Here is a 24,532-nt window from a genome sequence, read left to right as displayed (position 1 = left end):
AAACATCATCGCTCCCGGGGAAAATCAGCTGCGAAGAAAATGGTCAAGCATCCGAGCTAAATAGGTTATACCGAGTACCTGTTTTGTATAACACACGTATTTCTTGTTCAACTCAGGTATTTTCTGGCGGTCAATGGCTACCGCTTTATCCGAGAATGAGATCCGTCAGATTACCCTAAATGGCGCGAATCTCGTCCCGCGTCAAGTCCAGGATAAGAATAATTTACAGCAGGAAGTCACGAAGTAGGTTGATTACTTCCTGAAGCAAACAGCCATGTTTCTACTTTTCTTGTGTTGAATGAAGCTGACACCATTCAGAGTGATCGACCTATTCCATCGTATATTTTCCACCTTACGGACAGACATCACCAATCAACACAGGACAGCTGCTTGTAATCTACTTTCCACACTGATTGAGAAATGTGCTCAGTCCACCGAGCAGAATATTCAGCTTCTGCTCTGGCAGACACAGAAGTTCTGGGCTGAAGCATTCTGGCTATACCTGGATCAACACCACGCTCTGAACGTTAAGCCTTCCCGTTTACTACTGACTTCTATCACTTCCGTCCTCGCCAAATGCCAGGATAAAGTTATCTGCGAGCCTGAGAAGGCGAGATCGCTGGAGCTACTTGTACGATACATTGCTACGCCTTCCGAGAATGCTCCTACCAGACCGGCCATGCAAGCTCTCGCTCATTGGCTCTCCAAGAATATCGTCAATCTCGAGGAGACATGTGATGTCTTTGCGAAAGTCCTCAATCTTGAAAGCAAGACCACTTCGACTTCTTTGGTTCACGATCTGCTTCAGATCATCTTGCGTCGGGCGCCATACGAAGACTTCGCTTCCTCCGCTGGCTCGTTGGCGGCATTGATCATTCAAAAGGATCCATCTACGAGCCAGTCATCTTCGAAACTCCAATTCGGCAGTTTCCAGAATTCGCTGTGGACTTCTACCGTACTAGAAGTTCTCAAGCAAGACCCGCGTTCTCTTGGGAACTTCCGGCATTATGTATTTCCTGAGATCTTCCAGCAGGACAAGGCAAGCTTCATCGCTTTTCTGGACCAACTGGGCATTCAAAGCATACTCGGAAATGATCAAGCCTCTGTGGTCGCTCTTCCTCTTCCAAGATCACAATGCGAAGAAGTGTTGTTCTGCGCGTTGTCTGTGGGAAGCAAGCTTGGTTTGGTAAAAGTGGCAGACGTTGACCAGCATGCCACTGCTGAGCTGTTCTTCGAGGAAGATGTTCTATGTATCCCGGATGTCTTGCTCGGGGCATTGTTATTGCGCACTTCCGACGCTACGAGAATCGCAGGTCTTAGCATGCTTACAACATCCACGACGACCACCCAGCCGCTGTCTGCAGGCGCGATGGATGCTTTAAGGAAAGGCCTCCCTTTTCTTCATGCCGACGCCGACGCTGGTTTCCGGAGCGAGCTCTTCAGCTTGATCAAGAACCTTGTAGATCGTATCAAGGCTGCGACAGCGACCCTCGCGAAGCCGTCAAGCAAAATGAAGAAGGATCAAACAAGGGATGTTGTAGATTTGCCCTCGAATACCGAATCGTCTGAGTTGATAGACGCTCACAAGTCGTTCGTTGGATGGTACCTATCCTTCCTCAAGGGCGAGCTGCGACCAACAGCCAACTACCAAAGGCATGTGTCCGCACTCAGATGTATTTATATCATTGCAACATCTGGAGTTGATACTGGAGTACAACGGTCTTTCTTCTCAAAATCTGCAGGTCCCGTAGCAACGTGGCCTTTCACGCTGAACGTCGTCGACACAGGCCTGGCTGATCTCTTGGTTGATCTGCTTCTTAATCCCTACGATGATGTGAGAAGTACAGCTGCAGAGATCTTGAGTTTAGTGGAGACAAAGTCACAACAGCAGAACAATGCAACAGAGGTGCCTGTCATGGTGAAGGTCCTTGCACAAGCCGAGGACATGATGAAACTCAGTGGACGAGCTGATCACGCCGATGGAGTTGCACATCTCTACGGCATCCTGTTCACTCGTTGCTCGGTCTTGATCGACGCTACTGGACAATGGTGGAAATCCCAATGCGGAATTCTGGAACACCTTGTTGTTACTATTGAAGAAATCATTCGTGTGGCATGCGCGGACATCGGCAAAGCGGTAAACAAACGCCCTCTTCACGGCTTGTGTATCAGTCTAAGGTATACCGAATACTCGCGTCTAGTTTGATAGGTCCTAACACTTCTCAGGTATATCGTCGAGAGGTCTGGCTTCTACCAGATGTTTTCCTTGGATTCTGCTGCGTCGAAACGTTTACAACTGCTCTATTCTCGACTCTACAGTGTTTTCGGAGATGTTTGGAAATGTGTATATGACACACTTTGCCACGATGTCCTCGATAATAGTGCTTCTGAAGACACTGCAGAAGAAGACATTGGAACGAAGGATGTGTTGAGCTACGCTTGGAGAGCGCTGAAAGAATCCAGGTATTGTTCAATGTGTTTCTTGTGAGGCTAAAGCTAACTTTACAGTCTGCTATTGCGAGCGATCGTGAAAAACTGTCCTCTCAGTATCTCGAATCAACCACTGCTTTCCTTGCAACAACTTCGCCAGTTAGGCGATCTCACTTTCACCGAGCTCGCTGAATTACGACACCGTGGTGCCTTCTCGACGGTCGCCCAAACCTTCGTTATCTGCTGCATACGATCTAACAGCGGTGCCGAAACTTTGGGCGAGAATCTCGAAAATTGGTATCAGGTAAGTGGGCTGAACAGGTTCAACCCGATGCTTGACTAACTGAACGTAGCGTGCGGTCCTTTGCATCCAAAACCAAACTGCCATCAACACACGACGCTCAGCAGGACTGCCATCACTAATGATTGGTATTGTCGTTGCAGACAGCAAAGGTGCTTTGTTCGGCAGAGCGATGAAAGAGCTTACTATCGAGGCAACGCGGCCCGTTGATCAGACTGCAGAAAGTGCTGGTGGCCTTTCTCAAGTCCATGCTCTCAATTGCATAAAAGACATCTTCAAGAACTCGAGACTCGGCGAGCGCTCGGAAGCCTACGTCCCAGAAGCCCTTAGTCTATCGGCTAAATGCTTGTCATCAGACACGTAAGTCTGCATACGATTCCAGGCTCGAGCATTCTGTATCACTAACTGATTTGTTTAGATGGGCGGTCCGAAACTCAGGCCTGATGCTCTTCAGAGCTCTCATGGATAGACTGATTGGCACTAACGACGCATATACTGACGATGATCAAACCACGCAGAGTCGACTGTCAGAGGAGGCGATCACGAGTCTGATGCATGTTGTGCTTGAGCTCCTCGGACCAACTGATGGTGATGTCAATCAAGTCAATGCTGAAGTTGTCTTCCCCGCTCTGCAATTGCTTCAACGCATTCAACCACCTCAAGTCATGGCAGCAAAGGTTCAGCACTCAGTCCTGAGGCTTGCCTCTAACCGACAATGGCACGTCCGTGATAAAGCAGCGAAGACATATGCCACTCTGGTGCCCGTGAAGGATCGAGTAAGTTGTGTGGTAGATCTTGTTCTAAGAAAAGCTCGTACTCAAAATGAGTCACATGGCTGTTTACTTGGTGCCCGATATCTCATGGAGCGACTAGGGAAGGATACTACTACTGGAGGTATGTTCCGCATAATTCGGAACGTGGAAAGATTGCTGACAGTCATAGACATTGAAACATTGATGACCACCGTCCAATCACGCATGAACGATTTGCTATATGAAAACGCTTGCCCATACACTCAAGCAGCATTTGTAGATGTGCAAGTCTGCTTCTTTTACGCAGCTATTAGAAAGCAACGATACCTATTTGGTATGTTTGGTTCTGGCCTTTCTCGATCAGGATCGCTAACATCCTGAAGCTCCGGGTACTACATGGGCTACGACCGAGGACATGAACATCCTTTTGGCTCTGCCTCAAGAGCACTTTGCAGCATGTGCGTTCCTCAGACAGTGTTTAGCGCTGTCTCTCATTCACGAGTATGCCGTCTTCAGTGGACCGACGAACGACAATTCGGCAGCAGATGTCTCGGCAAGAGTTGATACTTTCTTGTCCCTAGCAGCTCGTGATCCCGATGCTTGCGCCACTGCACTCCGCGAAGCTGCTCGCATTGGAACTGCTGACCAGGTTTATGCCGCACAAGCCACGAACTTGCTGGTAACTATCTCATCCAGACTCCTGTTTGATGCCAGTGTAGATATCGAAGTCCAAGATGCTGCCCAGGAAGTACTCAAAGTTCTCTTCTCTCGAGGCGCAGCAGAAATTATCAAAAAAGCCATCTTCGTCGACTTGAAAAAATTGTATCTGCCTTGTAGCGCTGCAACTCCACTGTTCAGCGACAAGCGAATCATCCTGCAGGGATCGCTGCTCAACCTGAGAGCGGAAGATGAATCACTAAGGGACGGCCAACTAACCGAGGACTTTGACAGATGGGTCTTGCAAGTACGAAATGCCTTGTATGACGCAAACGTAAGTCTGATTCCAGTTGGTTTCGTGAGGTTAAGCTAACAATTTATCAGCCGTTCGATACAAGACAGGCCGCCGCAATCGCAACACAGCAACTCGACAACAAAGCCCTGGCATATTTCAGCTCCATCGCTGGAGGTTCTGTTCTCAGTTTCTGCCTTGCCGTCTACGACCTGAACAATGACGACGATGACGAGATCAGAGCAATAGCTGCTCCAGTCGCTACCAACATCCTCAACGCAGGTACTGGAGAGAAGCACTCCGACATGGTACCATTAGCCGCAAACCAAGGCCTGGCCAACTTCATCGCTTTGGCTTTCGGGTCAAGCGATGTTGCAGCCCAGTCAGCACTCAGCAGAGCTACCGGCAATGCTGTCAACTCTTTCTTTCCTGACTCAGTCAAGCAGATTCTGGATAATAAGAGCAAGTTAGGCTCCTCACTCTTCGCACAAGAAAAGCAAAATCTCTTCATCGACGAAACTAGAGAAGCCAAGATTTGGTCTTCGGTCGCTGCTCAATTACACCCCGAGGCCTTTTCATTCCGCCTACTGATGAACCTGTGCACCTGGGTCATCGATGGCCTTGACGTCTTGATTGCTGAGATCGAAGCTAAGCCTGACACCCCGCTTGGCTGGAGCAGGAAACCCGAAGTCTTTGTATTGGGTATACAGATCATCTACACTGCTGAGCTCGTATTGAAGCTAGGCAAGAGAGGATTTGAGGTGCCGGTTGAGGGTAAAGCTGTTGTGAAGAGATTGGAAGTTCTCTTGAGCAGAGGTCAGGAGAATGGTGTCAATGTTCTGTGGTTGCAGACTGTCAAGGAGGTGTTGGAGCAACAGAAATGAGACCGGTGTATTCAAGTAGTGTAGCATGGAGGTCCTCCACCATCTTTGTAACTTCAGTTCACATGTGCATTCACTCTTGTAGGTCGTCGCTTCCTTGTCTGGGTCACTAACATGAACTATTTCGTTTGTTCTGAATTGTTAGAATGCAGCTACTCCAACAATACGGTTATACTCCAGGAGGACAAGAGCGTTTCTTGTGGGAGAAAGGGCGACAGGCGATAGACGTGGAGCTTTATATGGCAATAGAGAGACATTAATGATTCATGCACGAATCTGCATACTTAGAACTTTAGATATCAATTGTGCGTGTTTCCGAGCCTTGACGTGATCACCTCGGCTCTAACACGGGAATCTTGTTGACTTCCACCCGAGCCTCTTCCCATGTTTCCAAGCTGCGTTGCGCCCACTCGATATGGCAGCGTGCGAAGGCCAGCTGAAAAGTTTGTCAGTTCTCGAGCCTTGTCATTCAAGCATGCTGGCGCTAGACTTACCATGTACTTCCTCAAATCTTCTTCCTTGTCGCTTTGGAAGCGTTTCAAGTCCTTCAGTACTGCACCACTGGCATCTTTGACGTCTTTTTCAGAAACCTCCAAGGCTTGCTCGAGCTGTAAAGATGGTTAGCGTGATACACTGTGGGAGTGGTCGTCTATTCCTACCTGAGTCAGACTCTCCCTCGTCTTGCCAATCTGGTCTCTTCTCATGCGCTCAGGGTCAGCATCCACAACATTGTGGTAAGCGTGTGTAAGGCGTCCGAAGATCTTGTTCGTCACAAAGTTGCCACTAGCGCCTCTCTTATGTTGCGTAGGGCTGTGAGGTTGATCCTGGTGAGGAGAGCCTTGAGCGGCGCTGGGAGCACTACCCATGGTAGGTGGAAAGTCGGAATCGATACTTGCTGTGTCGTCTTCTGCACGTCGTGGTAGTTGGTCTCTAGCCGGATTGCGTCTAGCAGCGTTGCTGCCGGTGCTCATACTACGTTGAGGCGGTGAAGAGGTGTTTCCTGAAGAGTGGAGATATTGCTCAATGCGCTTAGCTTCGGCTTCGCTTTTCTCGAGAGAATCGAGAGAAGTCCTCTTCCTGTCGAGTTCCTCGCGGGTCATCTCTTGCTGAACACGCTTCAGGACTCTGTATCGCAATACACCCTTTACAATGCCAGCGAACTGAGCACTCTCACGCATGGGCTCAGCAAACTGAGCAGACAAGCCGCTAGACAAGTCACGAGTCTGAATGTAGGTAAAGTCGCAGGCCTGGCCAATCTTCTCAATAGCAGCAGCAACCTCTGCAGATTGTTCGGAGAGGGAGAAAGCATTGTAACGGCCACCCAGTTCCATCAGATCATCACCGAGCTTGTAGAGATGTGACAAAGTTCGCTGATTGACCTTCTCCATAGATCCTTGCAGCAGTGCCTCCAGCTCGCGAGACGAGTTCTCGAATTGGACAAAGTATGGGTCTAGGTCTTCTTCTGACAGGTTTTGGGAGTCTGGAGGGAAGCGACCGAAGACTTGAGGACCAGGAGAAGTGTGGGCAGCAGTTGACGGTTGCTGGAGTGGCGGTGAGTTGGGAGTACCCGAAGCAGCAGCGCCGCCAGCTGAGCGTAGTTTGGCAGATTGGGAAGGTACAGGGAGGAAGTTGTGGCCAGGCGAGGGGTTGGCAGGGTCTAGTGGTGGAGCCTTGAGGTTGTTCTTGGGGATGTTGACAACGGGGTGAGAGTGGAGAACCTCGTTCCAGCTGGCGTTGGGGTCGAGGAAGCGCCACCAAACATTATCGTCGCGCACGTCTTGCATGCGACGGCAGCGGTTTAGGAAAGTGGTCAACATACGCTGTCGTAACTCAATTATGCCCACATCCTCTTTTGCCTTGGTTGGCTTCGAAGCGTAGTCGGTGATGGAGTGTTTCTCGGGAATTGGCGGGATGATCAAGGTTGGGTGCAGTGCGACCAGAGTTGCTCGCAGAGAAGCGAACTCGCTATAACGTCTTCGTACTTCGATGTCCTACCAGGGTCAGTATCTGGGCATGGGGTACAAAGTTGCCACGTCTTACGCCAGTGCGAATAGTGTAGGTTATGTAGCTGCCTCCGCCTTCGGTATTCTTGCCTGCATGGACGATCTGGATGTCCAGGTCGGGGTTTTCGTAGAGGATCTGCTCGATGCGACTGTGGTAACCACCCTTCTTGGGCTCGATCCTGCGTGACTCTGAGAGATCCTTCTCTTCCTCGTCTTGATCGTCGCTGTCTTGTTGATCGTGGTCAAAGGGCTCATCGTGGTAGGTCGACTCGGGACGGTGGTACTCGGGAGTCGACTGCTGGGGACTGCTTGAACCTGAGGGAGGGGTCGAAGGCGCTTGACGGAAACCTGATGCGACAGTCAGAACATGTCTAGAGGGGAGTGGTTGGGCTTGGTGGTTGCGGTACCGGGAGCGTCGGAGCCCTCCGAGTCGCGTCGATTGAACGAGCCGTACGGGTTGTTATCCTCGTCGTCCCACATCTTGGCTGTGAGTTCCTGGCAAGACTGTGAGGTGGGTAGAATGTCTCTGGAGTAGCTGTTGAGGATCGCTATGTCTTGTCGCTTCGTCTGGGGAAGCTGCGTGTTGCAGGAGCGTCTCCACCAAACTGCTGCTGCTGCGCTGCTGTGGTCAATCTTCGGCAATCATCTACGTCACTGCCAAGCACTATGAATAGCTTCCAAAGACGCGTCCAGACCCTGTCTCGCTCTTGCTCCTCTTTCCACATGCTTGCATCCATCCATACCGTGCAACATAATTATCAGCCGGTTGGTTCCATCTTGTACGCGATGGGCATCCAGATGTCATGCCCTAAAATGAACCCTTCCCCCTCGTGCATTATGACAAAGAGCTCTGCAAAGATCTCAACAAGGCAAGTCGACCGCTGTTCGCAAAGCTTTGGGGAAAGTGTGCCGACTCAAATTAACCTCATGTCGTCTCGGCGTTTGGTCTCCGTTTCCAATTATGACTCTTCAATCCAACCATCTTTCCTTTGTTTCTGAATCTTTCTTGATCTCATCAATCTTCCTGCAGATTGTTTGACAATCTATCTTCGCTGATATATAGATCGGAGCGAATCTCTCTTCCTCCGTTCTACTCATCATCAAAGAAGACCGCCTCAAATTGACATCAGTCATGGCACCATCAATCTATGTCGTTCGTCACGCCCAGGGCTATCACAACGTCAACGTACGATATGTTCCAGCATCTGGTCCCCTTCCTTCCATCTAACCTTCATCTAGAGCCAACACCACCTCCGTGACCCTAACATCACCGATCTCGGCTGGACTCAATGCACCAACCTCAGCAAGACTTTCCCCAAATCGTCCCTGCCCGCTTCTCTCACAATCATGGCATCTCCTCTCATCCGCACAATCCAGACCGCCTGTCTTGGTTTCTGGGATGTCCTGAAGAATCCTGATGTCAAGTTTGTTCTGGTACCCATGGCTCAGGAGATCGCGAATCAGCCCTGTGATATCGGTTTCCCCGCTGCTGAACTTAAGGAGAAGGTCGCAGCTTGGCTTCAGCAGGAGAGGTTGGGCTTCGGTGTGGAGAGAATGGATTGGAGTCTGGTGGAGGACGGTTGGAACTCGAAGACTGGCATCTACACTGCCTCTCTGACCGCAGTCAACGCCCGTGCTGCTGCTCTTCGTGCTACCCTCTATGCTCACCCTTCAGAGGCTGTCATTCTGGTCACCCATGGCGCCTTTCTGCACTATCTGACAGCTGACTGGTCGTCTTTCGACGGCGCCAGAGGAACTGGCTATGAGAATTGCGAGTTCAAACAATTCATCTGGGAGAAGGAAGGTGAGGAAGGTGTTCACCTCAAGGAGATTGGCGGTGCAAAGATCAGACAGGGCAGACCTCCCGGTGTGCACGCTCACGTTCTTGAAGGTATCGAGCAGATTGAAGGTCTGGATCCCAAGAGCATCAAGGTCGGAAAGGGCATTGCATGAACGACTACATGGGACCTATTCGAGTACGATAGACGGACAAGATGACACGGAAGGAATTGCTCGCACGAGATAGATCAATGGCATGATCACATGGTTGCAGTCGGGATTTCTGGCTTTAGACAGGAAGATAGAAGGAACTTTTCAGGTAATTGCATCATTCATTCTCTATCTTCCACTCCCAATCAGAAGAACTCTCCGTACGCATGGGACTCTTTATTCCCTTCTTCGGTCTTCTTCGGCGTCCTTTGCCTTCGACAGTCTTCAAGTTCCCCAGAAAGACAATTCCTGTTCAAGATCTCACACCGCCGCAAGAACTTGCTCATTCAGCTTTCCAACCACTTCCAGGGCGGTCATGGCAAACAAGAAAGTCGCGATCAGGCCTTGTTGCTTCCAGCCTTACTGCCAGACTTACTGCCAGACTTGCTTCCCGACTTGCTTCCACCGGTCTTGCTTCCACTCTTGCTTCCTCCTGCCTTACTGCCAGGCTTGCCTCCACCAGCTTCACTTCCACCAGGTCCACCTACTGCACCATCCTTGCCACCAGCACTCTCACCAACCTCCACGTCACCACCACCACCACCAGCTTCCAAATCCATCTCTGTCTGTTCAACCTCCCTCTCTCTACGGCGCAAGATCTTGCCGTACCAGACCTTCAATTCCCAATCCAGGAGTTTGACCCAGATGTACCAGAAGAGGAAGACGAAGAAGATGGAGAGGACGAGGGCGAGGAGAATTTTTGTGGTTTGAGACATTGTTCGTGGGATCTGTGATCGGTGTGGTTTAGGTGTATTGGTCTAGAAGGTGTGATGTTTGTGATCAGGTAAGAGATCTTGAGAAGTCGTGAGGTTGTGAGGTGCCTTTGCGATGATGGGCTGTGGTGAGTCGATTGTGTGTAGTCGATTCGATGAGACCGAACTTCGAAGTTACGATGGATGTGTGAGAGAGAGGAGCTCTTATGTGCAACGTGGTTGATTTATCCGTGACACTGGATGTGCAAAGATCTGTAATGCAGAGTCTTGTGACAGTCGTAGTCGATGATAGAAAGGTCCGTTTGTCGTTGTTCCTCGAATTCGTGCTCTCAGGTCAATGGCGACCGGAGAAGTTTTACTTGAGTAGGAAGTGGTGAACGAGAAAGTTTACTCTCTTGAGAAGAGTTGCAATAGGCTTGAGAACAGGACAGTGCGTGTGGTAGATGTGTTTTGCAATAGTTGGTTGTGTGCCCAAGAAAAAGATGTTGCAAGCTCAAGGGGTTTCGAATTATTTTACTACCCGCTTTCGAATGGTCGTACGACCGCACACCCTGTCGAGACGGAAAATTAACGAGATCTGGAGAACAACCTTTGGCGAAACACCAAGACGGCGAGCTCGAGCTGGTCTGTTTGACCGCTGGAGATCTAATGCTTGAAGCTGTTTTGCTCTCCACATGAGATCTATCCTGTGTATCACATCCCTCTTTCACCTTCGATATGTCATCTCGCGTGCTGGTCTGTATGGGAGATAGTATAATACCATGGTGACTTATGGTCTCGCAGAGGTTAAGGGCTTGAGAGTGATAAAAAACAAACCAACCCGTGTCAATGGCCCTATACCGCTCGCCAGGAAGACGATACAAGGTCTTGAAGCGTGTGTTTATCAGACCATTCGACCTCGTCGCCTCCGTAGGAACCGAACAAAGTCTGCATCTTCAAGATGTAAGAAAGTTATACATGGCACGCATGATGATCTACAAACCTGTTACCGAGCTCAATGTTATGACAGAGCACTTGAAGACTGCCTACTTCCAGACTCCGCCAAGGCTTTGATCAAGTTATATATTGACTCCCAGCAGATTCACTCCCAGAGGACAAACTCGGTTGTTTAGCGCAAGCGGCAAACCACCTCTGTGATCCGCTCTGGAGCGGCCAAGACTCTGAACAAGACTACTGGCGCCAGCGGCCATTACCAACAAGAACCACCTCTTGGAGTGGCGAAGAATCTGAACAAGACTACTCGCGCCAAGTAGCCTTCTGACTCCTTCTTTTTGTTCTACACGTGGTGCGTAGAGATGGGTGCAGGCTATGGTTTTGTTGTGGTAAAGGGAGAGGGTGTGCTGGCTGGCGTTTGTGAGGATTTGGGAGTTAGGGTTCAATCCACTGCATGGTCGAATTCTTTTTGCATCTAATTTTTGATCGTGGGACACAAAGCCAATTGGCGCTGCCGGCTTTCACTCTGAGTCTCCGAATCGGTTTTTGTATTTCGATAGACTGCTATCAGCAGCTTGAGATTGCACTCATAATGCAGATACCAGCGACGTCTACGTTTGATCAGGAGCACTGGGCAGACAACACAGGCTCGTTTGGGTGCAAGACACTGCTGAGCTCTTGAGCAGAGTTTCATCTAATTCTGTTCCTGTTTTAGCTTTGTGGAACAGAGATGATTCAGTCGCAGTAGCGATGCGCTGGAGATGAGACATGAGACACTGTCTCAGTAATTCGTTCAAGACAGGCAGACTCCGACGGAACTCCGGGCGCATATAAGGAAGGCACGACTCGCCCATTCAAGATTCTTCTCAAATCATCATTCCAAAACCTCGAGCTTCTCTAATCTCATCTTCAACCCAACGTTTCTTTGGATATCTTAATCCTAAATCCGCAACCATGTCCGACCATCTGGCTTACGACTATGACCACAGCAAGGCCACCACTTCCGAACTCATCGAAAAGCTTCATTACCTGAATGACAAAGGCGCGATCTACATTCCCAGTCTACAACTCACCCGGACTCAGAGGAAGTGGAAACTCATCGCCCAACTCGAGAAACACTACGCTCTTCAGCGCGAGCACTTGAACATCAATGTCAAGGACTACCTTCACCTTTGCCATGAAAAGACGTATCGCAACAAGATCACTTGCCCGGAGCTCAGGAACATCCTCTCGCAGTACGATATCCCCTATCCGGATGAGCCGAGTAGAGCTCAGCTTTTGGAGGTTCTGGACAAGAATATCGTGTCCATCCGAAAGCGCAATCGATGCAAGGAAATTGAGACAACTCGCAGGAAGCTCAAGAAGCTGGCTGATACTCGCAAAGAAGCCGAAAACGGCCGCCAGGACGTCGGAGATGACGAAACGGATGCCAAAGCCACTGAGGAGTGGATCTTGAACATGTCCAACCGTTCCAACGACGGTGAGAAGAACCATCGTGAGGAGGTGAGAGAAACTTGGGCAGTCTGGGGACTTAAAGTGGCCAAGTCTCGCGTCTCTTATGCTGCAATGGCGCTCGTCCCGTGGATCATCTTGGCCGCTCAAGTAGTCGCACCAAATGGGGCAGCTCCATCGTCTTGAGAAGGCTATCGCGTTGCATATCCCGTTCCTACTACCTGGCTTATCGTCCTGGCATGTCGGGATGATCGCTAGATCTGCTGAGCTCATGCGGAGAATCTCGAGTCACATTTTCTTTGTTCGCTATCTGTTTGTTGCATTGTCTGGGGAAAAGTAAGAAACACTGTCGAAGCTAGAATTATTCGAGTCATGAAGAAAATTGAAATGTCGTTCTTATTTGCTGTTCTTCCAAGCCAGTCTGCCCGACATTACCCGCATCGCTCTTTCCTCGTCACTTCATACATTTTTGCAACTGACGTTCAACCTAGAAAAGGCAGTGACAGAACACATCAATGATGTGCAATCACAGACTTCACCTCCCCAAGTCATCGCAACACCCGCACGTGCAAATTATCTGCAATCGTCGAGCTATAAGAACGATCTCAGCATCGAAGCAAATCTATCATCACCAGAGCCCGCTGGAACCAGAACTGATCAGACAGCAGTCGACCGCCTTATTTGGCGGTTCGGCGCGAGCTTGTCATACGGCGTCGCTACGTCGAGGTACTTGAGTACGACTCTCGGGTACCGAACGTGGATTTTATGGATCATCTCCGAGTGGTCGCGTCGACGATATGGTAGTGTTGTGACGGAGTGCAGCGTTGCTACTTATCCCTTTAAACAAGAGAGATGCTCCGTAGTGTTAATCTTCTAAATTTGCAAGTATGCCTCTCGGGTACCAAACGTGAAAATCATAGTTTATCTCCGACTCCTCGTGTCGACGACTCGGTGGTATCATGACTGACTGCAGCGTTTGTCTGCTATTCTTCCAAACAAGAAAGATGGTCCATGGTGTCGCTCTTCCAGCTTCATAATTACGCCCCTCGGGTACTAGACGCGAAGATTGTAGTCTGGCTCCGACTCCTCGTGTCGACGACTTGGTATATTCATAACGAAATGCAGCGTGTTTAATCACTCTCACAGACAAGACAGATGGTTCGCCGTGTCACTCTTCTAGCTTCATAAGTACGCCTCTCGGGTACCGAACGTGAAGATTATGGATTATCTCCGAGTAGGCGTGTCGACAATATAGTAATGTTGTGACGGAATGCAGCGTTGCTACTTATCCTTCCAAACAAGAGAGATGGTCCGCAGTGTTAATCTTCTAGCTTTATAAGTATGCCTCTCGGTACCAAACATGAAGATTAAGATTCATCTCTAACTCGTCGTGTCAACGACCTTGTAAAACCGTAACGAAGTGCAGCGTTCTTTGCTATCCTCACGAACAAGAAATATGGTCCGGCGCGAGTTCATCTCATCGCACGTTATCACTTGTTGATTCTCGGGTACCGAACATGAAGATAATGATACAGCTCCGGCCGGTCGTGCCGAGTACTCTGGTATCACGATGACGGTCTGCAGAGTTCTCCATGGTTCTCTCAAATGCGAGAGCAGCTCTCCCGTCTTTGCTCCATTTACTTTGCCATACTATCTATCGCTTGCTGATATGCCTCTTCGTGGTGAGCAATGGCATTGAACAAGTCAAGGTTGACTTCTGCTGGCCGATGCGAGCTAGACACTGCCATAGTCCACGATAGGTTTGCTACATTGAAAATCTGACTCTCTGAGTCCGCTTGATTGACCATCTCGAATGGTAGGCGGGAAATCTACCGCTATGCGGGTGTGGCGTAGTCTCGATGTATATCCGTGTCCAAGGTCATCCTTACTTGCTGAATCAATCGACCCTTTCGAATTAGGTCAACCATGGTATGAGATCTCCATGGAAGGGCCTGTCAACTTTTTCGGCCTTCTCTGTGCCTACCCAACGCCAGATGCCCTGCGTACCATCCATCTCTGCATCTCCGTGTGCCGCACTCTTCAGCTTCTCAAGCCTTGACTCGCTTTGTACCTTTTGGAAGAAAAGTGGCGTCCAGGTCTTGCCTTCTGCCTCTTCTTTCTTTCTCATCTCACGTTGGCCTTGCTCGACTTTGCTTTTTGCATCAACAACGGCTTGCATGTTGCCAGAGTTCAATGCGGAGATAGTTGGTCCCCATGCTTTTCTGCTTTCGTAGGGGTCCAGAGTCGGATCGTCAGGTACTTGGACTGGCAGCGGTGGATGGGCATTTGTGTCGAAATCCTCAACAACTGAATTGTTCTTCTCGTCGCGAATAGTGAAGACGTCGTTCCAGCTGCCGTCCAGAGTATAAATCGGGTGCTTGCGACTGCTGTCGTCTGCTGAGTATACAGCCGCGTGCAGACCGTTCTTCTTGCCTGCCAGACCTAGTAGACGCTTTCCAGAAAAGTCCACGCTTGCGACGTAGCCGGAGGAAGACACGATGTCATAGCTGCCGACAAGTTCCGGGTATGGCGTTCCAGTGATCAGTCCAGAAACTTTCACCGAGGGCAGAGGTATGAGGTAGTCTTCGTTCCATTTGTCGAGATGGATGATTGCGTGGCCAATCTGTTTGATGTTGACGGTACCTGAGAAGGTGATATTCTGACAAGCATATCCTTCCGCCTACATCATGAGTTAACAATAATCATTGGTCTGCCCTTGTCTTTACGTACTCTGACACCTTGCTCGTCGTTCCAAAGGTAACATGCTGTGATGGGTGGATGATGACTAGACGTCGGTCAGCGACTCCATGCTTTCCCGCCCTGGAATGCTCCCACCACTCACCTGACTTGCTCAGAGATCAAGCAAGTTCTTCCTTCTCCACTCGTACCTCCCCATGCACCCATGAAGATCTCGCCCAAGAAAGCATTCAATGGCTTCTTCACACCCGCATTCTCGTCCCTACCGGCATACTGCTGGCGCTTCAGACTTGCAAGGAACCATTTCAATACCAGTAAGCAGCGCTTCTGCGGGTCTGGCTCAGATGCCGGAGCACATAGTAATTGTGGTCGCTCGCACCAGTAAGAAGGAAATTCAACGGTCGATTGAGATGCCAGCAAAAATGGAGGGGCGGTGATGTTTGAGAGGTCGCCTTTGATTGTCGAGATAGACGCGATGAATTCTTTCAATGTTGATCTGTTTCCGTCTGCCATGGCTGAAAATGATGTTGTTTCTGTTGATCTGTTTACGATATGTCGATCAGGGTTCGGTTTCGAAGTTGTTGATTTGGGTTGACTTCGTTCTTGTTGACAGAGACGTCTTTGAGGCTGGCTTTGAATCTGATGGAGCTCTATTACAGTGTAGGGTACTTATGATAGAGTATAGATGCCGGGAAGAGAGACAAGGTAATGGTCGTCGTCGTCCTCGGAGGCTTGGGAATGACGACATTGGAAGGAGCGACGCTTGGCAACAACGTTTCGCGGAACTCCCGGCTCCCTCTTCAACCACTTCCTGCCTTGTGAAAATGCAAGAATTGATCTTGATGTTCCGGTTTGTCCATCGAGAGATGACCTTGGTATAGACTCCCGGCGACTTTCAGTGGACAAATCAGCATGTCAGGAAAACATCCTGCATTTTCACAGTTGATTCTGAGGGCTCAACGAGTGCTGAGAGCAGACGTTCACCACCTTGTGCTCTACGAGCTTTCCTCATCTCAGGATGTTTTGAGAAGTCACGAACGGCGATGGATGCAGGCACGCGAATCGAAAATTTTGATTCTCAGAGCGCGCCCATGGTCATACAACGCGGGTTCATTGTAGATATCCTCCCGGGCTCTAGACGAATACCCAGTCCTCCTCATCCTCCTCAGGGCTCTTGCCCGAAGGCTCACCCATGCCTGTCTCCAGGTCTTTCTTCTTCTCCTGGGGGACAAATGTCACCCCGAACATTTCTGCAAGGGCGTCCAGCACCCCGTTCTCTTCTTCTTGCTGCATGGCAGCGATTGCTTGTGCCTCTTGGGTGAGGACTTCCTTGGGGGCGTCGGCGAAGGGGTCGCTCATTGCTAGCAAGACGGGTCAATCGACGTTTCTTCAGATCTCACGCATCGACACCTACCCGTGGTGATTATGAAGACGCAAAGGTCTTTTCTTTGCTGGAGGCTTGGTGGGGAGGATCTATACGGTAAGTAAGACTTCGTGTACCTGTAGGGGTTCCGTTGTAATACCTGAGCTTGATGCGAGCGAGTGCAGCGTGGTAAGTCAGGTGTCGAAGAAAAGTCGCGTTACAGCAGGACGCTTCTAGCAATTCTCGTAGTATATCCTCGAAAGCTTCACTTTCGAGCGAAACACTTGTTCAATCTTCTTTTCCTTTCACAGAATAACGCAACGAGGTCACCAAAACCTCATCAATAACCATCTCTCCCACCACCACCACAACCTCCTCAACACCCCTCTCGCCTTCCATCAGCCTACAATGGCACCAAGCTTCCTCAAGAAGCTCAAGACCGTGGTCAGCGACCTGATCACCAAGATGAAGAGCGCCCTGAAGGGCAGCAGCGGTATGCACTCTCGTAGCACGTTAACCATTGCACACTACTCATGCATTCACGCAGACGACAGCAGTAGGCGGTCATCAACGGCCTCGCCAGCCACTCAACTCAAGCAGGATGAAAAAGAGCGCGCCAGGCTCCCTTCCACCGCTCCTGCAAAGGTGCGCATGGCCCTTGACGATTGACAGGGCGTGCCATCTGAAGTGGAAGGGGTGCCGTAAGAGCGCATGATGCTCACGGAGACAGGGGTCGAGAGGGATATCAAGGCTTGAGCCGGGTCTGGGAGGAAGACAGCAGCGGGTGTAGGAGTATAATGATCAATCCAAACCGCGTGCGACATCATCACTTGGCCTTGTAAAAATGCACAGTGATATCGGAATGTCTGGAGATGTTCAGTGAGAATGTCACGGTCTGAGATACTTTCTTGGGCTCTTAGTGGAGGCGTGTGCAATGTTGAAAAGTATCTCGCATTATGACAGCAGCATAATCTATCGTACAGTGCCTTTGAGAGCCAAAGCTCACGTTGACCTTCTTCTACCCATCACTATCTTACAGTTTCCGCCATCATAGTGCATTATCTTCCTCGTTCGTTGTCTTCCTCGTTCATTGTCTTCCTCGTTCATTGTCTTCCTCGTTCATTGTCTTCCTCGTTCATTGTCTTCCTCGTTCATTACGTTCCTCTTTCATCGATATCCTCATTCCCCTGAGTTAGCCTCCCCTGTTTCCATGGCTCATACGATCAAGCCTTCCCCTGATGCTTCTTCAAAACTTGGTCGAGGTCCCAACCAATCTCATCAGCCCAGTCATCAGTTTCGGCGTCTTCGGTACGGACGGCACCCATGAACATGATGCTTCCGCTCTGGACCGCGGTGGTGGGCTTCTCCTGCTCTTCGCTTACGGAGATAGTGTTGATACGAGTGCAGAGGTCTTCGGCCCAGTCGTCGGTATCTCCAACATCCTGAACTTCCTCAAGGACGTAGCGGCTTCTTGCTTGAGTGAAGAGAAGGGACGTCTTATTGGAGGGATTGTCGAGGACCGAGTGGAGTGGGGTCGAGTGCTTTCTGCTACGCAGCGTCTCTTCTGTGACCCCAACGGAGCCTTCAGACAAGTGCTGGTTGGCGATAGCGATAGTTTCGCCGTGAACCGCTGCTTCAACAGGAGTATTCTTGCAATGTCCAATTCCGGTGGTTAGAGGGGAAACTTCGCCGGGGGATAGAATTTTAAGCACATCTTGACACAAGGTCTTTGGGATCTTGGAGGTGACAATTCTGGAAGGCTTGTTCTTGGGAGGCTGCTTGTCAGAGGTCAAGCTCAATCTCTCAAGGGCTTTTTCTAGAGACGAGACACTTCCAATTGCTCTTGTGGTGGTAGAGCGGTGAAGGTTCGAGGACATTCTGACGTCTAGAGTCGATTCCACCAACGCAACTGACCCTGTGGATGACTCCTGATCGGCGACTGGGGTTGAGTTGCCGGCAGCACTTCTTCCAGCATAAGACACCCCGTTATGTTCGGGCTTGGTGGTAGTCAAGACGGCTCTGGCGGTTTCGGGGATGTCCAGCATGTCCTCACGCGTGCGTATAGGGATCTGTGACTTGGCAACCTTGAGAGCCATCGATCCCAAGAGCGGCTTTTCTGAGTTGCGGTACAGGTTCTCGCGATAATCTTTCGAAAAACGCTGCTTCTCAGCTGTAAAATGGAGCACATCTCGAGACACGACGGACACATTCTTGATGGGGTATCCGTTGAGTTCGTCAGCAGTTATGGAGCTTTTTCTTTTGACGCCGTGCCTGACTGCAACATTGTAGGTAGGCGCGTGAGGCATTTTCTTCGAGTTTCTCTCCCTCTTCGAATTGTGGATTGTCTTTGCTCCGAAGCCGTTCGTGTACTTGGGGAAGATGTCATCTGTCGGGGCATTCCATGCTGTTTCCTCGGCTTGGAGGCGAGACAACAGCAAGTTCTGATACGAATGTTCATTCTTCTTGCCATCTTTGTGAGATTGTACTCCCGCAAGACTCAGAGCGCCGGTTTCAACAGTAGCCATCGTCTTAACGCAAGACTTCTCGCAGGATCTGCGTTCGGTAGCAGTAGAAGTTTCCTCGTCTTGTCCAAGGATAGCCAGCACATCTTGACGTAGGTGCTTCGGGACTTTGAATGTAACAATTTCAGAAGGCTTGTTCTCTGAGGTAAGAGAGAGCTTCTCGAATGCTTGGTTGGAGGAAGAAACTTGTGCTTGTTCGAGGGAAGAAACTTGTGTTGTTTGGATCGTGGAGTTGCGGACATTGCCGTCTGTCTTGTTGTGGTTTTGACGTTTCTCGTCTGCTTCAGCCTGGTTTGTGATCCTTGCTCCCAGATCCTCTCTGTACTTTCTGGGATCGTCGTCGGTGAGATTTTGCCATGCTGCTTCTTCTATCAGGAGGCGATCAGAGAGATCTCGAAGCTTCTTCTTGATTTCCGGTCCGTCTACCTTGTACCAGATGATGTCAAGGAAGGTCGCGTGACCGATACGGGGTATCGGGGCATCTTCTCCGCTAGAGAGCAGACTGAAGTAGCAACTTTTGAGTAGGGGAGCCTCCGAGAGATACTCCATTGCTGAGCCCCAACCTCTTGCCCATTTCATGTGCAAATTCTTGAAAGTAACATTCTCGAGTCTTGTATAATGATATACGAGATGGATTTGCTGAAGGACAGGGAAGCTGTACTCAAGCAAGCCGTCCAACTCCAACGTAGAGACTGGAGTGGTGCTCCTCCAACGGGGATCTGTGCGAAGATAGAGCATCTTGGCGCCTCTCCGCATTGTTTGCGAGCGGTATTTTTTCAGAGTTTGTGTGACACTATCGTAGAAGATCGTTGCGTGACGCGAATCATCAATGCCATACTTGAGGTTCAGACTGGTGTTTGGGATGAGAGGCTCTTTGTACACTTCTTTGACAGCTTCGTAGAGCGACGGGCCGAAGCAGGGGACGACTGGATCACGATGACTCCCCAGATCAAGTTCAATGCTCGAGACTGGACAGTCCACCTGCTTGGATATCTGGAGCAGTGCCTTCAAGGTGTGTTTCATATGGTTTGCGGAATAGACCATACGCTTGACCGGCCAGAGATTTCCTTTACTGACGAGTTGTCCCAGGCCGTAGCATGGTTGGATCTTGTGAGTGTTCTCGAGACAAACTCCGATGCTGATTCCGCCGTGGTTCTTCTTGATGGTTTGGACAATTTGGACGACTTTTAAGTACTTGGCAGACGTTTCCTCGATGGTTTCCTCGGCGTCGACCTGGAAAGGAAGACTGGAGACGACGCTGTCGTGGTTGATCGGAGTGTATGGATCCGCAGTTCGTAGACAGTTGAAGATTATGGTGCGCACGAAGGGACCAAAGTATGAATGGGATACAATCTCGTGCATGGTTGAGATGCTTTCGAGGGACATTGTATGGCGTCTTCGAGTTAGAAATTCTTTGGCGAAACGAGGATTGCCGGCCATTTCAAAGTCTGAACAGACAAACCTGATTGAAGGTAGGTTCTTCTTGTCAACATGGTCGAAAACTCTGGCCAAAACTTCCTGAGGAAGCGCGAGCATTGTTGCCATATTGACTGCGCAGTGGATACACGTGGCGTCACCTTCTTTGCGTGTCAACTACTGTCAAGGGATATGTTGATGACGGAAGGGCTTACTTGAACTTGGAAACAAGAAGAAAGAAAGTGGTGTAGGACGCGTCGAATATTGCGTGAACGAAACGCGGGACTTCTGAGAGAAGAGAGTGGTCTCGCACGCGAGCGGCGACCTTGATGATTGGAAACTCGAGAAGCGGTGACAGGTGGACGTGATAAATACGCGGTGGTGGTAACATTTGAGGTTTGGATGTGTGGAGAGAAAGTACGCGTTGAGTTCACAAGACTTGTTGTTTGTGGTCGGCGACGACTTTGCGAATTTCCCAGCCCAGCAACCACGGTGATGACGACCGCAACACCGAACAAACCCCTGACATCCGACTAACCGAGAAACATATGATGAGCGGCAGCAGGGTGTTGGAAGCGATTCTCGATACGAAAAGCATTCGTCGTGTATTCAATCTTCAGAATCGTCAATTTGACCCAACCCCTTTGTCCATTCTCGCCGAGATGGATTTTGCACAACTACTACGATATCATGAAGAGACTCTTGCAACTTCGTGTCACACTATCCAGCTTCAGTCCTCATGAACTCTATATATAGGCTGTGAGTATTGAACCACTCGACACTCATAAGCCATCAGAGCTATAGCAATTGTCTTCGTTCTCGCCCATGATTAGTACCAAGACAGCGAGTATTCTGGCAGTCATTGACCAAACCTCAAGCTCAACACCTTGACGAACAATCGACCATCTCCTCGCTAAGCCGCCTGAGAAAAGTTGGAGCGATCTCAGGGCCGCCTCGAAGAACTCCTCGGTATCACTCACATTCAGCCTCAGAGAAGTATATTCGGCCTTTTCACAACCGCCTAATGCGAGACACTACATCTCTCTCCTGTCTCCCACACATTTCTTTTGGGCGTGGAGACAGGCGCGGCTCAGACCTCGCTTGTATCACCGAGGAAGCGACTGTGTCGCTCAAGCCTAAGACATTTGCGTTTTGCATCACTGTGCAGAAGGCTGCGAGGTTGCAAGAAGATTATATCCGATAGGTTGCATCCTGATGAAGTTGTGTTCTGTGGACTTACCCTAAGCGTATCTTCGTCGATGTCTGCGCTTCCATGACCAATGTCTGTTTGTTCGTGGACGTCGTGGGCATTTGGGGTGAGTATGGCCTGGGTTCCTACATTGAACGGGTTTTCGATGGCAGTTGATGATGAGTCTTTCGAAGCGAGGGCGATGCTTTTATCAGTTGCTTGCTCCTGCTCCGTCTGTGTATGGGCGCGACAGATGGTGGTGGTTGCGTTACTGGCTTGCACTTTCAGTGCAGCGCGCAGCGCGCTTGGCTGGTAGTCTGACTTGTCCAAGTCAACAAACGTCCACCGTTCTCGATCAAAGATCCAAATGCCGCAAATGCCGTATAAAGGGTCAGAAACTGCTAAGTGTCTCGTCCGGTGTCAAAGACTGATCCTACTCTACTGTCTCTCGACTACATCTCTCCAAGTCCCTCTTCATTTGGTCTCGATCAAAGAGCCAGCCACTACTCCTCCTTGCGACCAACCTCGAAATCCTCCAACATCGCCTTTCTGCTCTCCGGTAACTTTCCAAACTCATACCTCTTCACCAAACCAGGCAATTCCTCATCACCAAACAACTCAGCAAATCTCGAATCCTCCTTCTTTTCTATCAAATCATACTCCCAACTTGTATACGCCTCCAAGACTTTCTTATCCAAATCAACAACCCAAGTCCACTCGCAACACAGAGTATCCGTGATAAACCCCATATTCCAGAATTTCACCTTCACGGGTTCTTGCTCTGTGGCTTGCACCAGCAGATTCAAAATGTTTGCACCAGTATCGCGCGACAGCGAGATGGGAGAAACTTGGAATAGCTCCCAAGTGTTAGGATCGCGGGGTCTCTGGTTCCAGGCCATCTGGGCGGCAAACATTTCTTCCCCCCAGGCTTTATATTCTTCGTCTGTGAGAGTGTGGATCATACTGTCGCCGGCATCGAGGACTTTTTCGAGTTTTGTAATGTTGACTGGGTCGAGGAGGAAATTGTAGATGGTGAGGCCTTGGCTATCACCGTCCCATTGGCCGTATTGACAGATGCGGTATTTGCCTTTGTAGTAGACGATTGTGAGGTTGCGGGTGCCCATTTTGACGATATTTCGGTAGCTGATTGGAAAACGGTCGGTGGAGGGTGTGTTCTTATATATATTTAATCGATGGCGCCAAGAAATTTTGATTAGGCGGCAAGCGCGTGAATCATGGCTGGTGGTGCTTTCTCTGTGCCACATCTCCTCAAGACCATCCAATCCTTGGATAGCGGTCAAAATGCAAGACTGTGTTTCAGATTTTGTAGATGTCCAAACATATCGCGCGTTCTTAGAATCACATAGTCGTGTCTCACTGAAAAACTCGGCCAAATCCAATCCGTTTTTGCATTTTGATTTGTATGATTTGTGCCCTGATGGGTGGCTGGAGCGCTTTGATGAAAACCAGGGTGTGCGCAAAGTTTTGGCAGGCGTGCTCGCGAAATTACTCGGTTGCTTCCTTGACCATTGGTGCAGAGAGTGAGCCTGACAACCCGCCGACAATCTTTTCAGTCCAGCTTGCCCAACCACTCTTCCTGCCTGACCTGGCCTTGATGCCGAACTTTTGTCTGATATCTTCCTCTGTGAATGCCTTGGTTTTGGTGCGCAACATGTCTGCCAGCTCCTGCTTCGACATGTTCGTCTGATCACCGATCGGAATCAAGCAGTTCTCAGCTAAGTATAGGTATTGCTTCTTGAGAACTCTGATGGTCAGCATCATGTAGTCAATGTTGTGGAAGACAAGTGCGCGACCATTGCTGTAGGCTTCCTTGCTTTGAAGGAAGTGGACGGGTGCATCTCTCCAGTGACGGCGAGGGTTGAGGTGATGAGCAGTGTGGTAGCCGTCGTTGAAGCAGAAGCGGTTGCTAGGCACATCGATCAAGGTAATGCTACTTCTGAAGTCCGAGTCTGGGTCGACTTCATCAACAAGAGCATGTTGTCCCCAGTTTCCGATCATGAGCCCAAGACGCATGATGCCGAACGGAAGCAGAAGAACGAACATGGATGCACCGAAATGTACTTTTGTCGCCATGAAGTAGAAGAAGGCATAGTTGGCCATCTCTGAAACGCATGACTGGAGTGCCAATCTTGACTTGCCCTTGCGGAGGAAGTACAAAGGAAGCTCAGCCCAGATGAAGAGAAGGAAACGACCAACGTAGCACGCAAAGTCGAATGGAGAGTCACGCTGGTAGCGAATTGTTGAGGAAAGATCATCAGGCCCATTGCCTTCGACATGGTGGTGCTTGACATGGTGGTAGTAGTATGAGTCCCAAGTGTGGCCCATCAACGGTTCCAGCAGGTAAGGGAAGCTAAGATCAAACCATGCATATTCCTTCTTCAAAACACCTCCATTGTGGATGTGATTGTGCATGAGTAGGGTGAACGCACCGGCACACCATACAGTGTACACTGTATGAACCACTCCATGGTACCAATGGAAATTGTAGTAAAGGTAGGCAGCACTTGACAAGTTGACCGTCATGTACAGAAGAATATGTGTCAAGAAGACGACATCTGTCGGATGGCGGACAATCCCCATGGCAATTTTCGTGTATGGCTTGACCAGATATTTGTTGATTGTAGGATTGAGATCCTTGTCATCCCATGTTGTAAAGACAGTCGGTACGAATTCAGGACTCTTCGGGTCATTGATTGCAAGCAGATGCTTGATGTCCTTTTCATCATCTGCGGGATCCTGTCCAGCAGGTGTTGCCAGTGCTTCCAAGTCCTGGAGAAGATTTTTGGAAACAACAAGATCCGGTCCCGTCAAATAAGGGTCAACCGTGCGGGCCATGTTGGGTAGGTCCGAGGTGAGAGGCGTCGAGTCAATTGATTTAGTCCAGATGATATGAAGCTTGATGGATTTACGTCGAGTAACAC

General features: G+C 49.8%; 11 protein-coding genes across 11 annotated transcripts; 5 read left to right on the top strand and 6 right to left on the bottom strand.

Annotated features, from left to right (window-relative positions):
* Nucleotides 1-58: 58 nt before the first annotated feature.
* M438DRAFT_324370 (uncharacterized protein) lies at nucleotides 59-5,406 on the top strand. Its single transcript, XM_029903054.1, has 9 exons — nucleotides 59-243; nucleotides 319-2,178; nucleotides 2,227-2,463; nucleotides 2,509-2,734; nucleotides 2,784-3,091; nucleotides 3,150-3,625; nucleotides 3,674-3,817; nucleotides 3,867-4,474; nucleotides 4,525-5,406. The coding sequence occupies exons 1-9, from the start codon at nucleotides 134-136 to the stop codon at nucleotides 5,314-5,316; spliced, it is 4,761 nt and encodes a 1,586-aa protein (XP_029757740.1). The 5' UTR covers nucleotides 59-133; the 3' UTR covers nucleotides 5,317-5,406.
* A 147-nt stretch (nucleotides 5,407-5,553) lies between these two features.
* Nucleotides 5,554-7,828, bottom strand: M438DRAFT_348038 (uncharacterized protein). The gene is made up of 5 exons (XM_029906044.1): nucleotides 7,724-7,828; nucleotides 7,354-7,664; nucleotides 5,973-7,304; nucleotides 5,808-5,921; nucleotides 5,554-5,749 (listed from the first exon to the last, which is right to left on the bottom strand). The coding sequence occupies exons 1-5, from the start codon at nucleotides 7,794-7,796 to the stop codon at nucleotides 5,645-5,647; spliced, it is 1,935 nt and encodes a 644-aa protein (XP_029757739.1). The 5' UTR covers nucleotides 7,797-7,828; the 3' UTR covers nucleotides 5,554-5,644.
* Nucleotides 7,829-8,448: 620 nt separating this feature from the next.
* M438DRAFT_376755 (phosphoglycerate mutase-like protein) lies at nucleotides 8,449-9,269 on the top strand (the record flags this gene model as incomplete). The annotated part of the gene is made up of 2 exons (XM_029908687.1): nucleotides 8,449-8,496; nucleotides 8,556-9,269. 2 exons carry the CDS (start codon nucleotides 8,449-8,451, stop codon nucleotides 9,267-9,269), a joined length of 762 nt encoding a protein of 253 aa, XP_029757738.1.
* A 297-nt stretch (nucleotides 9,270-9,566) lies between these two features.
* M438DRAFT_383425 (uncharacterized protein) lies at nucleotides 9,567-10,219 on the bottom strand (the record flags this gene model as incomplete). Its single annotated transcript, XM_029908939.1, has 2 exons — nucleotides 9,682-10,219; nucleotides 9,567-9,649 (listed from the first exon to the last, which is right to left on the bottom strand). Exons 1-2 carry the CDS (start codon nucleotides 10,019-10,021, stop codon nucleotides 9,567-9,569), a joined length of 423 nt encoding a protein of 140 aa, XP_029757737.1. The 5' UTR covers nucleotides 10,022-10,219.
* Nucleotides 10,220-11,905: 1,686 nt separating this feature from the next.
* On the top strand, nucleotides 11,906-12,589 carry M438DRAFT_357895 (uncharacterized protein; the record flags this gene model as incomplete). Its single annotated transcript, XM_029907206.1, has 1 exon — nucleotides 11,906-12,589. The coding sequence occupies one exon, from the start codon at nucleotides 11,906-11,908 to the stop codon at nucleotides 12,587-12,589; it is 684 nt and encodes a 227-aa protein (XP_029757736.1).
* A 1,296-nt stretch (nucleotides 12,590-13,885) lies between these two features.
* M438DRAFT_324363 (Oxysterol-binding protein) lies at nucleotides 13,886-15,785 on the bottom strand. Its single transcript, XM_029903053.1, has 3 exons — nucleotides 15,246-15,785; nucleotides 15,134-15,188; nucleotides 13,886-15,083 (listed from the first exon to the last, which is right to left on the bottom strand). The coding sequence occupies exons 1-3, from the start codon at nucleotides 15,611-15,613 to the stop codon at nucleotides 14,319-14,321; spliced, it is 1,188 nt and encodes a 395-aa protein (XP_029757735.1). The 5' UTR covers nucleotides 15,614-15,785; the 3' UTR covers nucleotides 13,886-14,318.
* Nucleotides 15,786-16,871: 1,086 nt separating this feature from the next.
* M438DRAFT_337937 (uncharacterized protein) lies at nucleotides 16,872-17,132 on the top strand (the record flags this gene model as incomplete). The annotated part of the gene is made up of 2 exons (XM_029904058.1): nucleotides 16,872-16,956; nucleotides 17,011-17,132. The coding sequence occupies 2 exons, from the start codon at nucleotides 16,872-16,874 to the stop codon at nucleotides 17,130-17,132; spliced, it is 207 nt and encodes a 68-aa protein (XP_029757734.1).
* A 3,170-nt stretch (nucleotides 17,133-20,302) lies between these two features.
* Nucleotides 20,303-20,521, bottom strand: M438DRAFT_251815 (uncharacterized protein; the record flags this gene model as incomplete). The annotated part of the gene is made up of 1 exon (XM_029899652.1): nucleotides 20,303-20,521. A coding segment is annotated over one exon (219 nt), but the record flags the coding sequence as incomplete, so codon positions are not given.
* A 1,153-nt stretch (nucleotides 20,522-21,674) lies between these two features.
* Nucleotides 21,675-22,057, top strand: M438DRAFT_75423 (uncharacterized protein). The gene has a single exon (XM_029910300.1). It carries the CDS (start codon nucleotides 21,767-21,769, stop codon nucleotides 22,019-22,021), a length of 255 nt encoding a protein of 84 aa, XP_029757732.1. The 5' UTR covers nucleotides 21,675-21,766; the 3' UTR covers nucleotides 22,022-22,057.
* A 36-nt stretch (nucleotides 22,058-22,093) lies between these two features.
* M438DRAFT_337935 (uncharacterized protein) lies at nucleotides 22,094-22,714 on the bottom strand (the record flags this gene model as incomplete). The annotated part of the gene is made up of 1 exon (XM_029904057.1): nucleotides 22,094-22,714. The coding sequence occupies one exon, from the start codon at nucleotides 22,712-22,714 to the stop codon at nucleotides 22,094-22,096; it is 621 nt and encodes a 206-aa protein (XP_029757731.1).
* Nucleotides 22,715-23,096: 382 nt separating this feature from the next.
* Nucleotides 23,097-24,446, bottom strand: M438DRAFT_376753 (acylamide-delta3(E)-desaturase; the record flags this gene model as incomplete). The annotated part of the gene is made up of 1 exon (XM_029908686.1): nucleotides 23,097-24,446. One exon carries the CDS (start codon nucleotides 24,444-24,446, stop codon nucleotides 23,097-23,099), a length of 1,350 nt encoding a protein of 449 aa, XP_029757730.1.
* Between the last annotated feature and the right edge of the window lie 86 nt (nucleotides 24,447-24,532).

Source organism: Aureobasidium pullulans (genome assembly GCF_000721785.1).
Source record: "Aureobasidium pullulans EXF-150 unplaced genomic scaffold scaffold_18, whole genome shotgun sequence".
NCBI classification, from domain to species: Eukaryota; Fungi; Ascomycota; class Dothideomycetes; order Dothideales; family Saccotheciaceae; genus Aureobasidium; species Aureobasidium pullulans.
Note: the sequence above shows the minus strand (reverse complement) of the source record. Positions and strands in the feature narration are given on the sequence as shown.